A 12,274-nucleotide genomic window follows, 5' to 3' on the forward strand; every position below is an offset into this window, starting at 1 on the left:
GATTCTATGAATACCTTCTGGGATCTGTCAACCAGCAAAGGAAGTTTCCTCATATACATCAGGGAGATTTCACAAATACTCAAATTTGCTTGTAAATTAAAGAACATAACAGCCAAGCTTCTCTAATCTTGTTTCCATTTCCTGCAAGACTAAGCATGACATTAGCAGAATTTCACAAAAAGTATGAAATAATACGTTGCTGGAATGAAGCTGATTTGCTTCGTTTAAAATGTATTGTTCCTGATGCAATATTTGTTGCACAGTATACAGAAACTGCAAGTTAGGAAGGGATATATTTTTAAATAGATGGAAATACTCTTCACCATCTACCTGTAGATCTAGATCTCTTCAAAAATTTATTCAAAAATGTGGAGACGTAGCTTGCTGGCTAATTCATATTCATACTGCATGCCCCTTAGCTCCCGATCTATGACGTAGACCCTAAGTAGAATGAGCCATTCCGGAATCCTTCAATGAGACGTCAACTGTTGACGTCATAGAGGACGATTCCTCCCACCGGTTGTTTTGGAAACGGCTTCACAAAGTGAAAGCCTCCCTGCTCATGCGCAGTACTCACATCTAGCCCCGTCCAGAGCGCCTTATGACAGTTGCGCATGCGCTTTCGTAAGGAGGAACTCCAAAGTCGTCTCGCTGCGGTCCTCCTGGGGAGGCTTTGAGTGAAATGAGTAGCGGGGCTGCCGGGACCTTAAGCGTCAATAAAACTGCGGAGTCTCCGGTTTCTGAAAGCGGCAATAAAAGGAGGGATTCACTTGGGTCCGCGTCCTCTTGTCCTATTTTTAAAGGTAGGAAATGCTGGTCTTTCCCTTTGCTTTCCTCCGTTAAGTTTCAATTCTCTTGCATGCTGATAGGATCATTGCAAACATAGTATCCCTAGAGTAACGAGGGAGTAGTTTGCTTTGGAAGTAGAGCGGGCATGGTAATGGTGATTGGCGGTGAACCGCCTTCCTTGTGATCTATTGCCCAATAACTGAGACACATCAGAAGGAAGCAGAAGAAGCGAAGATCCTGAGACAGCAAAGGTATTTGGACGAAATTCGGGCAAACTATTCTAACCCTTTATGTATTTAAAAAAAAAAAAAAACACCAATGGATTCTGAAAGGAATCAGAAAGGATAAAATAATAAATTGCCTGTATCCTAGCTAAGAGCCTGGAATGGCCCCGGGAAGAAAGACCAACTCTGCATGATCTGTCAAGCAAATGGAAGTTATCAGTGTTAGGCTAATTCAGTTGAACTTGGTTAGAGTTGGCTTATGGAAGGATGGCTTAAGAGGGGCTTTTACTGTCTGAAGGCATACTTACTTCTCTCTCTTGCCATTTTTGCCTGTTCTTGCTAGAATTTTTATTTTTGATGGTATTTTGCGGTTCGCACTGTTTTGTTTGATTGATTATCCTGTGGATGTTTTATTAAAAATTGCTGATTGTAACCTGCCAACCATAGTTACCGTGGTGATGAGTACATTGCTGGGAGACTTAAAAAAACAAGTTAGGGATAAGCTATCATGGAGATAATTATTGTGGTGGCCACGAGTCCAAAATAATTTGATGGCATATAATCAGTCAGTCAATGAGTTAAACATGCCCAGAGTCAACAACTCTTGTGCATTCCAAAGCATCTTTTTGCCTTTAAATCCAGGGATTGCATGGCCCCGAGACATATTATTATCTAAAATGGGATCCTTTCAGAAAATCATTGAGATCTGTCCAAAAACAGTATTTCTGTGGATAGTTCTATTTTGCCTTAGTCTTTCCCCACTTGAGCTCATGCACACACAAAACCAAAGAAAATGTTTTTCCAGTGGGCAGCAAAGATGGCATTTTGATGAGCTAGTTGAGCTGAGTAACTGAGGATTTCACAGAATTGGAGATTTTTTGGACACATCAAAACAATTGACAAGAGTAAAATTAGCATTTCTTTTCTTTTTAAAATGTTCTGTTTATCTGTTTTATCCTTCACCCTAAATAGTACAATAAAATGTATAGGTTTCATATATATATTAAAAAAACTGTTCTCGGTAAACTAGCAAGGAAAGTCCTTTGACAAAGTTAGTCTGTAAAATAGTCTGACTGTAGACATAATTTTATGTATTCGCTTTAAGGTATAAAGCAATTGTGTTGCATGTAACTCTTTATACTCAAAAACTCAACAAATGTTTGAGTGCCTGTTGATAGAAGGAAGTTTACTTTGATAGCTCCTCAACTTTATGGAATTAAAATGGCTTTTGTAATGGCAGTACAAACTTGGACACTGATTTGTCTAAAAAGCAAGATAAAAAAGCCTTAATAGCAACAGCACTTAGATTTATATACCGCTTCACAGTGCTTTACAGCCCTCTTTATGCGGTTCACAGAGCCAGCATATTGCCCCCAACAATCTGGGTCCTCATTTTATCGACCTTGGAAGGATGAAAGGCTGAGTCAACCTTGAGCCAGTAAGACTTGAACTGCCGAACTAGTGACAGCCGGTAGTAAGCAGAATTAGCCTGCAGTATTGCATTTTAACCACTGTGCCACCATGGCTCATATACTGCTACTTTGAAGGAATTTTCCTCCCTGTAGCTGTGGGGAAATCGTAAGGGAGAAAAACTACTATAAAAGAGGAAAGTGGACTACAGAGGAAGAAAAAAAAAACTCAACCTACCCAGGTTTTAATATATACCCATGGAATATATAAATAGGTTATAATTCATCATTTTTCTTGTAGATGTTGGCGAAATATATTCCCGACTTCTGGACCACAGACCAGTTATTCAAGGAGAAATTCGTTATTTCATCAAAGAATTTGAAGTATGTTAGTTATTGTTTTGAAATGAAGTATGATGGATTTGTGAAAGAAGGTGATTTCGAATTAAAAAGCAAAGCTTCACTAGCATATTATGTAAATGATAGGAGAGACTGACTTTTCATTTTTTAAAAAAATATGTGAAATATGCAGAAAAATGCTTTTTTAATATTAAATGCCCTTTCAAGGCATTTAAATATTAAATGCCCTTTCAAGGTATTTAAATATTAAATGTCCTTTCAAGGTATTTAAATATTTAATGCCCAAATTCAAACATAATATTGAACATAATTGTTCAATATTGTTGCCACAAGATGGCAGCAAAACTTTAATAAGAATAAGAAGATAATGTATGAAATTCTGGTAGCTTTCTATCTGCCAGAGTGATTTTCTTTCAAGACTGGATGATAAAATGAACAAATAAAATTATTAAAATGCTTATTGTTTAAATGTGATGTTTAAATGAAGAATAGTGAGGATGTATTAACATACAATGTGTGGGAATATTAATTGTGGAGTTACTGCATAAGCATATTTAATCAGTAATACGTTCCCCTGAGTACTGCTGAGATATTTCCAAGTACTTATGTAGTCAACGGGAGTCTAAGAATTAAAAATCTAGATATTTTAATCTGTTTCACAATGAAAATGTGTACATGCCTGATTAGCTGTAAATATCACTGAGTTCAATGAATTTTACTTTCCAGTAAGGGGGTATAGAATTTCAGTTTAGTTCTTTTTTAAGTGAAACTGGATTTGATGTTAATAAAATGTCAGCTTTTTTGTAGAATATTTAGAATTATCCCTTTCTTTTTTTCAAACAGGAAAAAAGGGGTCTCCGAGAATTGCGGGTTCTTGAAAACTTAAACAACACAATATTTGAAGCAAATGACAAGATTTTGCCAAAATGCGAAGAAGTAATGCATGAAAATCTAAATGAAATATTAAAGAGATGTAAGGGGAAATTTATATTCTTTTGTATTTAAAGAATGTGTTAAAATGTATAGATTCTCAAAACACCAATGAGCTTACCGAACCTTTTGAAATTGGAAAAAAATGCATTTCCCTAGAGAGTTTTGTTGACTTGTGTAATGAACAGAGGTGGGTTCTACTTACCTTTACTACCGGTTCACAATGGGGCCGCCCACACGTGCTTGCTTTGCTCGTGCGCGCATGCTTCTGTGCGCGCATGCATGCACAGAAGCTTCCTGATGACGTCGGGGTCGGTGGGCGGAGCCTCCCACCGGTTTTACTACCGGTTCTATAGAACCGGTCCGAACCGGGGGCAACCCACCACTGGTAATGACTAACCTGGGTTTAGGGACTTGAGCTGGGCAAAGCCTCCAATGGGAACACAGACTATCTTTGTGCTGAATTGCAGCAGAGCTTTGCTGGTAGCATTTCACTTCAAAGAAAAATAAATGGACTTCTTTTCATTTGCAAAAAAAATTAAATCGGAAGATGCTGGTTAAACTCTCCCCTGCTCTATTATGTTCTGTTGCTGTGATTGCCGTCTTTAAATGAGTTAAATTTGCCCATAAAATAGAGAATTTGATTTCATGATATCTGTTTGTTAGACATCTGCCTCTGAAATTAACTATTTGTTTTCCCATGATGATAAATTCCATTCGACAAGTGGTGAACTGTGACTTTTTTCCACCAGATATTGAAACTGATCAGTAACTATCAATTAAGGACAGCTATAAAAAACAGGGTCTCCTTTGTTTCAAACTTGACTCTATATAACTGTATGACATATCCATGTAATTGTTTTTGGCCATAAGTTATACCCTGTTTCCCCAAAAATAGGACCCAACCAGAAAATAAGTCTTAGCATGATTTTTCAGGATGCTCATAATATAAGCCCTACCCCCAAAATAAGCCCCAGTTAAGATTGTCAGCCAGATGGCTGCATTTAGTACCGTATTTCCCCCAAAATAAGACCTAACCAGAAAATAAGCTCTAATGTGTATTTTGGAGCAAAAATTAATATAAGACCAGGTCTTATTTTCAGGGAAACACGGTATGTGGTTTGTCCTCTCTTTTTCGAGTGGTGGTGCTGAAGGGTGAAATATTTTTCAATTTTCTGTCTAACTTGCAGCTCTGGAATTCCTTGATGGCTCCTCTCCAAGGACTAATAAGGCCTTGCCAGTTTAGTTACTAAGTTCAAACCAGGTTAGCCAGCTGCTACTATCACATCCCTTTATTTGTTTCAAATGCAAAGGCAAAATGCCTGTCAATAGCAATTTCTGGAATGTAAATTGAGAGAGTACAGTTTTGTCCTGTTTCTGGGTTTCCACTTGCCAGCCAGCTGGCTCTCTTAAAACAGGATGTTTGATTAAGATAAGATTTTGCTCTAAGGTAGCACATAGTTATTTAAAAGTGTTGCGCTACCTTTACTCTATTATTTTTCAACTTAAGATAAAGGTGAGAGATGTGTTCCAGACAATATATTTTCATATTTTCCAGGTTTCCGTTCATAGAGTAAAAGTGTTTAACCAAGTTCAATTAATGTTAGAGCTTATTTTCAATGTAAAGTAGCTAACACTTTCTGCTTGGGCTGTATTGTTATAAGCTACTTTTATAAGGGTTTAGAAATTATATTTAAACTAGGCTTAGCAAATCATAGAGATGATTAGATTAGATTAGATTAGATTAGATTAGATTAGATTAGATTAGATTAGATTAGATTAGATTAGATTAGATTAGATTAGATTAGAAAGACCTATGAGTATATAGCACATTTTGAGTTAAAGTAGCGTGAGCAAAGCCAGTGTAGTTCTCACATTAAAAACGGAACTGTCCATTAAAAGTATGAATGATGAGTTGCACAACTGTAAATAAACTTTATTTCAGTACAGGTAGCCAACCAGAAGTTCCATACCTTGCAGCAAACAGAACAGGAAGAAAGTCAGGTAAATGCTAATATTTCACATTTATAAACCAGCAACATTAAGCTTATTAAGGAAGAGGGAAGCAACTGGCTGGGGAAGGCACAAGGGACTTTAAATGGATTATTTTAGTCTCAAAGGGGTATCTAATATTGGGGAGGGGAGGGTCATCCCTTCAAGACAGACCAGATTAAGAAAAGAAAGTCATGAATGTGAATACTGTACACTTTTTATTGCAATGTTACAATAAGTCTGAATGTGTTCCCCACCCTCCCCTTTTTTTGTGACAGGGAGGGTCCTATCTGAAATGCTTTCTCAAATTACACTTCTGCTCTAACTTCAGATTTATTTTATCTCACTGTTACCTTGGTTGTACAATATTTCTTCCTCCTGTTTCCTCAGGATTATTACGTCTATCCATTAAACTAGTTCAACATTTATAAAAGGGTATATTAAACTTGCCACATCCATTATGAGTACAGGGAATCTACACTTAACAAGGCTGAGGCTGGAAACTCAAAAAACCTTGTTTAGTGACAGCAGTCCAGCCATTCAGATGCCATCATAAAGCAAGGACCTCACATGGCCGTGATTTGCAACTTCCTGCTGACTTCCTCATTGACTTTGCTTGTCCAAAGCTGGCAGGAAAAATTGTAAATCACAGTCACATGACTCCAGGGGTGTTGTGCCAGCCGTAAATACAAGGAATAGTTGTTAAGCGAGTACTCCCTATAATATTCAGTGGATAATTGATAGAAAATTGTCCATCTTATCTTGAAATTTGAGCAGTGCTATATGAATGAGAATAGGATGGTTTTATGTTCACAACTAGTCCATCCAGATTACCATTTTAATACTAAGATATTTTTACTTCACATCCAAGATTCTCTAGACTTGTCTTGCACCTCTTGCTCTTCCTTCTTGGTTGATATATTGTTAGCAATGAAACTGAGTGTTTTTGTTTCTTAAATCTCTGCTGTTAAATTTTTAGGATAGTGTGCCCACCATGTCATCTAAACACTAAACCAGTCAAAGATACTTCAGGCTATACTTAATGTTCAAAGGCTGTGTACCTTCAAGCTTATTTCCCTTTTCTGTCCAGATTCATACTATTAAAGCTTTACACTGAAGCAATCTGTGATTTGGTCACTTCTTAATCTGGTGTGGCTTTCAACAGGACTATTTCGGAGTATATCAGTCAAAAGATATACATGTTTAACTTGCAAAATGGACATTTAATTCCCATCAGATTAAAATTGCATGTAAGAATATGAATTAAGTAATTCTGAGATTCACCAATTGTTCTGAAACAAATCTAGATGTTCTTTTAAAATTGTCAGGAAGATGAAAAGTAGACCTTCTTCTGGATTAGCTACACCAGATGTAAAAAAAAAAGTCATAGGCAAACCTGCAGTTTTAATTAGACTTTCATAGTTGCTTAAAAAATACCAAAGTTTTTATATCATCTCGGCTTCTATATGGGTGGAAAGTTTTTCTAAGAATTTCGTTCACAGCCACAGAAAAGGGAAATCCCTGTTTTGCATGGAACAAAAAATACCCAACAGAATGGAAATGGAAATCTTTCCTGGTCAGTCAAAAACACTGAACATATTATGAGTACAGCTTTCTGAAATGAAAGCATTTCATACCTGTGGATCTTATTTCATGAAAGGCCAGATTATAAGAAAATGCAGCTTGCTAGAACCTCTCAGATGGCAGCACACTGTTGGTTTGTAATACACATTCTTAAACCTCAGCATTGGGAAAAACTGTGCAAGAAGTTAATTCTATATTTTTCTTCTGTGCTTCCCTAAATTAGGAGTAGGCAGTCCTTTTTTAAAAAAAATTCAGCCCTAATAGAGGAGCACTGTAAGCAGATTGAAGCAAATTTCATATTTCTTATTTCTATGTAATTGATAAGGGCAAAATGCTGTCAGATGCAGTGCAAATATAACATTCTTAAATTTCCTAAGCGTGCTAAGAGAGAGAAAGTGTACTGCAAGTTTGCACATCTATCCTCTCCCCAGTCCACATATTTTCCTTCTCTTCTGATTTTGGAGCCAAACATCAAGGCACAACCTTGATCAGCCCAGTTTCTTATAGCTATGTTGCATACCAGCAGATGAACATTAAGATAAATTATGTTTGAGGAAAGAGCAGATGTCATAGGAAAAGCTGCTTTTCTTTTTTAACCAATGCTGAAGATTGGAATGTATTGCAGACTCTTGGTCTTCTCTATGATATTCACTCAGAAAGACATAAGGCCTCCTTTGCTGCAGGATACATTCTGTAGATTAAAAGTGTGCCAAAGAATGCTATGGCAAGTATTCATCCAGTGCAGTTCTCCTAATGCTTTGAGAACTATTTTGAGGGAGATTACACCCTGTCCATTATTGATCGCTCTCAGTTGTTTTTCTTTAAGTAAAATGTCTTAGACAATTTTATCTCTTTTTAGCTTACTATTAGACCAGGGCTGTCAAAATCGTGGTCCACAGGCCGGATGTGTCACATGCTGGCCACACCCATGCCCAGTTTAGCAAACGGAGAAAATCACGATATGTCACATGACGCTGCCATGATGCCGCGAATTTTACACCCCTGGGTTAGACTATCAGGAAGTTACTCATACCTTAGTCTTCTCCTCTTGGATTTCTGTAATGTGGTATATATGGGGCTGCTCTTGAAAACCATCTGGAAGCTGCAGTTGGCCCAAAATGGGGCAACATGGATGGATGTATCATAGTATATTGTGTCTCCTCAGCATTCTGAAATGCACCAGTTGACTCCCAAGTGCTGTTTATCACCTATAAATCCTTTCATGACATCAAGCCAGGCTACTTCAGGGACTGCCTGTTTCCACATTTCTATCCGCCTGATGAGGTCAGGTTGAATGGGCATGTTGTGGATCCCATCAATCACACAATGCCATGTTGAAGAACCCAGAGGCATGTCTTTTCTGTGGCAGCACATGATTGCATCAAATTTTATGACATTTATTGCCTTGATCATTAAATGAGAGATATCATGTGATCATGACTTGTGACCTCCCTTGCCTGTTTTCCTATTGACTTTACTTGTCAGAAGCCAGCTGGGAAGGCGATCACATGATCCTCAGGCACTGTAGTCAACATTAATGCAAAATTTATGCCAACCATCTGAATTATGTTCATGTAATTGAGAGGATACTGCAATGGTCATGTAAGGAGTAGGTTGTAAGCAGTGGTGGATTCAAATAATTTAACAACCGGTTTGCCCAGGGTTAGGTTGGCTGTCGTGGGTGGCATGGCCCATCTCCATCCTCGAGCTCTGCCGCACATGTGAGATGAACCTCCCATGATGGCCAAACTGACCCTGGGCAAACCAGTTCTTAAATTACCCCCACCCCCCCACCCCGCTATTAAAGGGGACCCTGGGCACTGTGCTGCAAGGAAGAAACAGGCAACAGAGCGGCTGGCACAAGGGAAGGAGGAGGAGCAGGGAGAAGAAAGAGGGAAAGCGTCCTTCTCTTTCCCTCACAAACCGGCTGAATCCCATCGCTGGTTATAAGCCATATTTTTCAGCACCATCATAACTCCGAATAGTAGCTAAACAAATGGCTGTTAGTCAAGGACTATCTGTAATAATCTATCTTGTGTAGATCAAAATATAATTTCAAACGTTGAATAATAGGACAGCCATTGATCCAAACAGGTACAATGAGTGAACATGTATATGAGGAAATGTTTCAGAGACCACTATTCTGAATCTTTTCTTCTCAAATGGGTATATGCCATCTCAAGGTTTTTACCTTGGCCTGGTTGGCTGCACTACTCCCTTTGGGTTTTTTGGGGGAGGGGAGGCAATATAAAAACATCCCTTTTCAGCACTGCTTATGCCAATGTGGTAATGGCTGTGTAGAATCCCTAAGCTATATGTTCTTTTGTAGCACAGTGTCCAACTTTGGCAACTTAAAGACATGTGGACTTCAACCCCCAGAATTCCCCAGCCAGCCAGAATTCTGAAAGTTGAAGTCCAGGGTTTTAAAGTTGCCAAGGTTGGACATCCCTGCTCTATAGGAAATCAAGGAAGATACATATCTCATTTGAAAGGACTACCCTGATAAATAGCACAATGTCTGACACTGCTTCTGTCTAATCAGGATCTTGACACATCTTGCCAGGTTGCCTGATTTTGTGCTATCATGTGTTGTATCCATCCAACCTACAGTTGATGCTTAGCACAAAGTTTGGTGATTGCCACTGCTGTTTGTACTACAGTTACTCTAATGTGTTTTATGTAATTTTATTGCATTTTAAAATACTTTTATAATTGCAGTTCTTTATATTCTATCATGGTGGCCCAAAGGCCCTAGCAAAGATTTGATTGATTTTTCTTTTTTTCCTTTCTGTTTGTGAGTTTATCGATTGATTTATTGGTACAAACTACACATTTTCATAAAATAAGGAAAAATAACTTCTTTTAAACAGATATCCTCATTGCAATGTACAGTAAACTGTTTTATCTCTTCATTGCTAGATTCAACATTTATTACCTGCTTTTTCTCCTCAGCTTCAGACTGAGAAACTAAGAGCTGGTGAAGCCCAACGTATAGCTGACTGGGAGGAATTCATGAAGGAGCAGCACCGCCTGAAAACAATGGTTAATGAAGAGCATACAAAAGCTATGGAGCATCTTAAAGAACAATATGCAGCTTTGGAGAAGGACCTCCCAAAACAGGCTCTTTAAGAAACTCTCTTCTGGCATTTTCTGGCAGTTTTCAAGTTTCAGGATTTCCAGCACAGTATTAGAATCTAGATAAAAATAACGGGGACCAAAACCAAAAGTGCTGAGTTGCAATTGAAATTGGTTCCTTGCACTGAGTTATTGTTTCAAACACACACACAAAAGGTTTGATAGCAGCAATAACAGTATTGTACTTCAACAAAACCAGGTTAAGTGCACAGTTAAAGTCTATTTACAAAATGAATAATTAAGTATGTTTTTTTTTTAGTCCTTTCAATGAGCTCTCCTGTTACTTTCCCTGAAGAATTCGCTTCAGTTGGAGGCAGGGAGGGGTCATAATTATGTGCAGACATACAGCAATGGCCTGACGTGTAGAGTTAATAACTGTAAAAGGCCACATAACTTGGGAGTATAATAGTCTGAAGTCCATGAATGAATTCTTTATGTTACCAAGGTTATCAGGATAAGTTTTAAAAACCCTGAGAAAGAAGTCATTATTGCACTGAATTTGTTCTGACGAGAGAATGGGAGGGTATTAGGTTGGCTGTCTTTGAGGTATGTATTTATCCTATTAGTATTCCTGTGTGTCATACAAAAAAATACTCTCATATGTTTAATGGCCTGAAAAACTCTGGAATAGGGTTGTGTAGATTCAAAGGCAAAATGTAATTTGTAGTATGCAGTGATGTGCCTATAATATCTTCAGGAACATCTCAGACTTTCTCAGGATCATGCTGCAGCTGCAAATGACACTCACATGAGTCTAAGAAAAATCACTGCTTCTTTAAGATGTTTCTTTACAGATGCTACTTTTGGCTCCACATGCACTTTGAAGCCTGTGTTGGCTTTGAATCCTCTGCAGCCCTTCACTGACAATATTTAACATTATAGGGGGTTGAGCCCTTTTGGTGAACACTGCAAATGAACAGTGTTCTTGCAGATCAAATTGTGTTTTGCAAGTAAATAGTATTCTGGAGCATAATTAATTTGTGGGTGAACTCCATGATTTAATATGTATTAAATATCTGCATACTGTGCTCAAGGTTCATGATTTAGTTCTTTGCCATTTTATCTGTTTTAAAAAAGCATTAATAACAAGGTGAAAGTTGAAATAAGTTAGGCAAAAGGCAGGAAAATTGAGTGTTATTTTAACAGGCAGTCTATAAAATGGAGAAATGTAAAACAAAATTACCCATTATCTGTCTTATCTGCAATAAGCCAACAATAGGTTGCTTGTGTGAATGTATGGCTTAGTGTCAAGACTATCCTGACAGTCTGTTGATAATGTGATTAAAGTGAGCAGAGGAGATGGAATAAGTATTTGTGATTTCTTTCAATAACACTGAACTTCTGCCAAGCTGTTCTATCCACTACTGTATAGCTGACAAGCTTCATCAATCATCATCAGGTAGCTAGACTAAAACTCCATTTGCCAACGTTGAGGTATGCTGGAATGTTGTTAACTCTCTCGTGAGTTGTGAGAGGAGGGGGGCAATAGGTGACTTTAAAATATTTCTCTACTGGAGAAAGAAGAACTCCTAATGAAATCCCTATTCAGGGGAAAACAGTTTTTCATATCTGTGTAGCCCCATCTTGCTCGATGGAAGAGTAAATTAACAGAGTTCAAAGTTTATTACAAAAAGGTCTTTAACAGTTCTGGGTGCATTAATCCTCAAAGGACGTATTGATGCTCTTGCTACTATAGCATTTTGCCTTGGATATTGAATTTGGTTTTTATAACAGAATAAATTAAAGACATAGTAGCCCCAGAGCACCTCTTCCAATTTATAACTCTGAAAAAAAGGTGGTGGAGAAATGCCTATCAGACCTGGCACTGACATCTTTATTTGTCAGAAGACA

The 12,274-nt window shown here is 37.8% G+C and overlaps 1 protein-coding gene across 1 annotated transcript; it reads left to right on the forward strand.

The window, feature by feature from the left end:
* Positions 1 to 636: 636 nt before the first annotated feature.
* Positions 637 to 11,731, forward strand: BLOC1S5 (biogenesis of lysosomal organelles complex 1 subunit 5). Its single transcript, XM_070942519.1, has 5 exons — positions 637 to 803; positions 2,724 to 2,806; positions 3,626 to 3,755; positions 5,658 to 5,716; positions 10,241 to 11,731. Exons 1-5 carry the CDS (start codon positions 683 to 685, stop codon positions 10,415 to 10,417), a joined length of 570 nt encoding a protein of 189 aa, XP_070798620.1. The 5' UTR covers positions 637 to 682; the 3' UTR covers positions 10,418 to 11,731.
* Positions 11,732 to 12,274: the final 543 nt, after the last annotated feature.

Source organism: Pituophis catenifer, unplaced genomic scaffold, assembly GCF_029215685.1.
Source record: "Pituophis catenifer annectens isolate HBS135680 unplaced genomic scaffold, rPitCat1.0.hap2 SCAF_3, whole genome shotgun sequence".
Lineage (NCBI taxonomy): Eukaryota > Metazoa > Chordata > Lepidosauria > Squamata > Colubridae > Pituophis > Pituophis catenifer.

Excerpts from the sequence above, each read along its gene's own strand:
- BLOC1S5 (XM_070942519.1), top strand. The coding sequence starts at position 683 with ATGAGTAGCGGGGCTGCCGGGACCTTAAGCGTCAATAAAACTGCGGAG. Across the intron at positions 2,807-3,625 it reads ATTTCATCAAAGAATTTGAA|GAAAAAAGGGGTCTCCGAGA; the intron begins GTATGTTAGTTA and ends TTTTTCAAACAG. Across the intron at positions 3,756-5,657 it reads AAATGAAATATTAAAGAGAT|TACAGGTAGCCAACCAGAAG; the intron begins GTAAGGGGAAAT and ends ACTTTATTTCAG.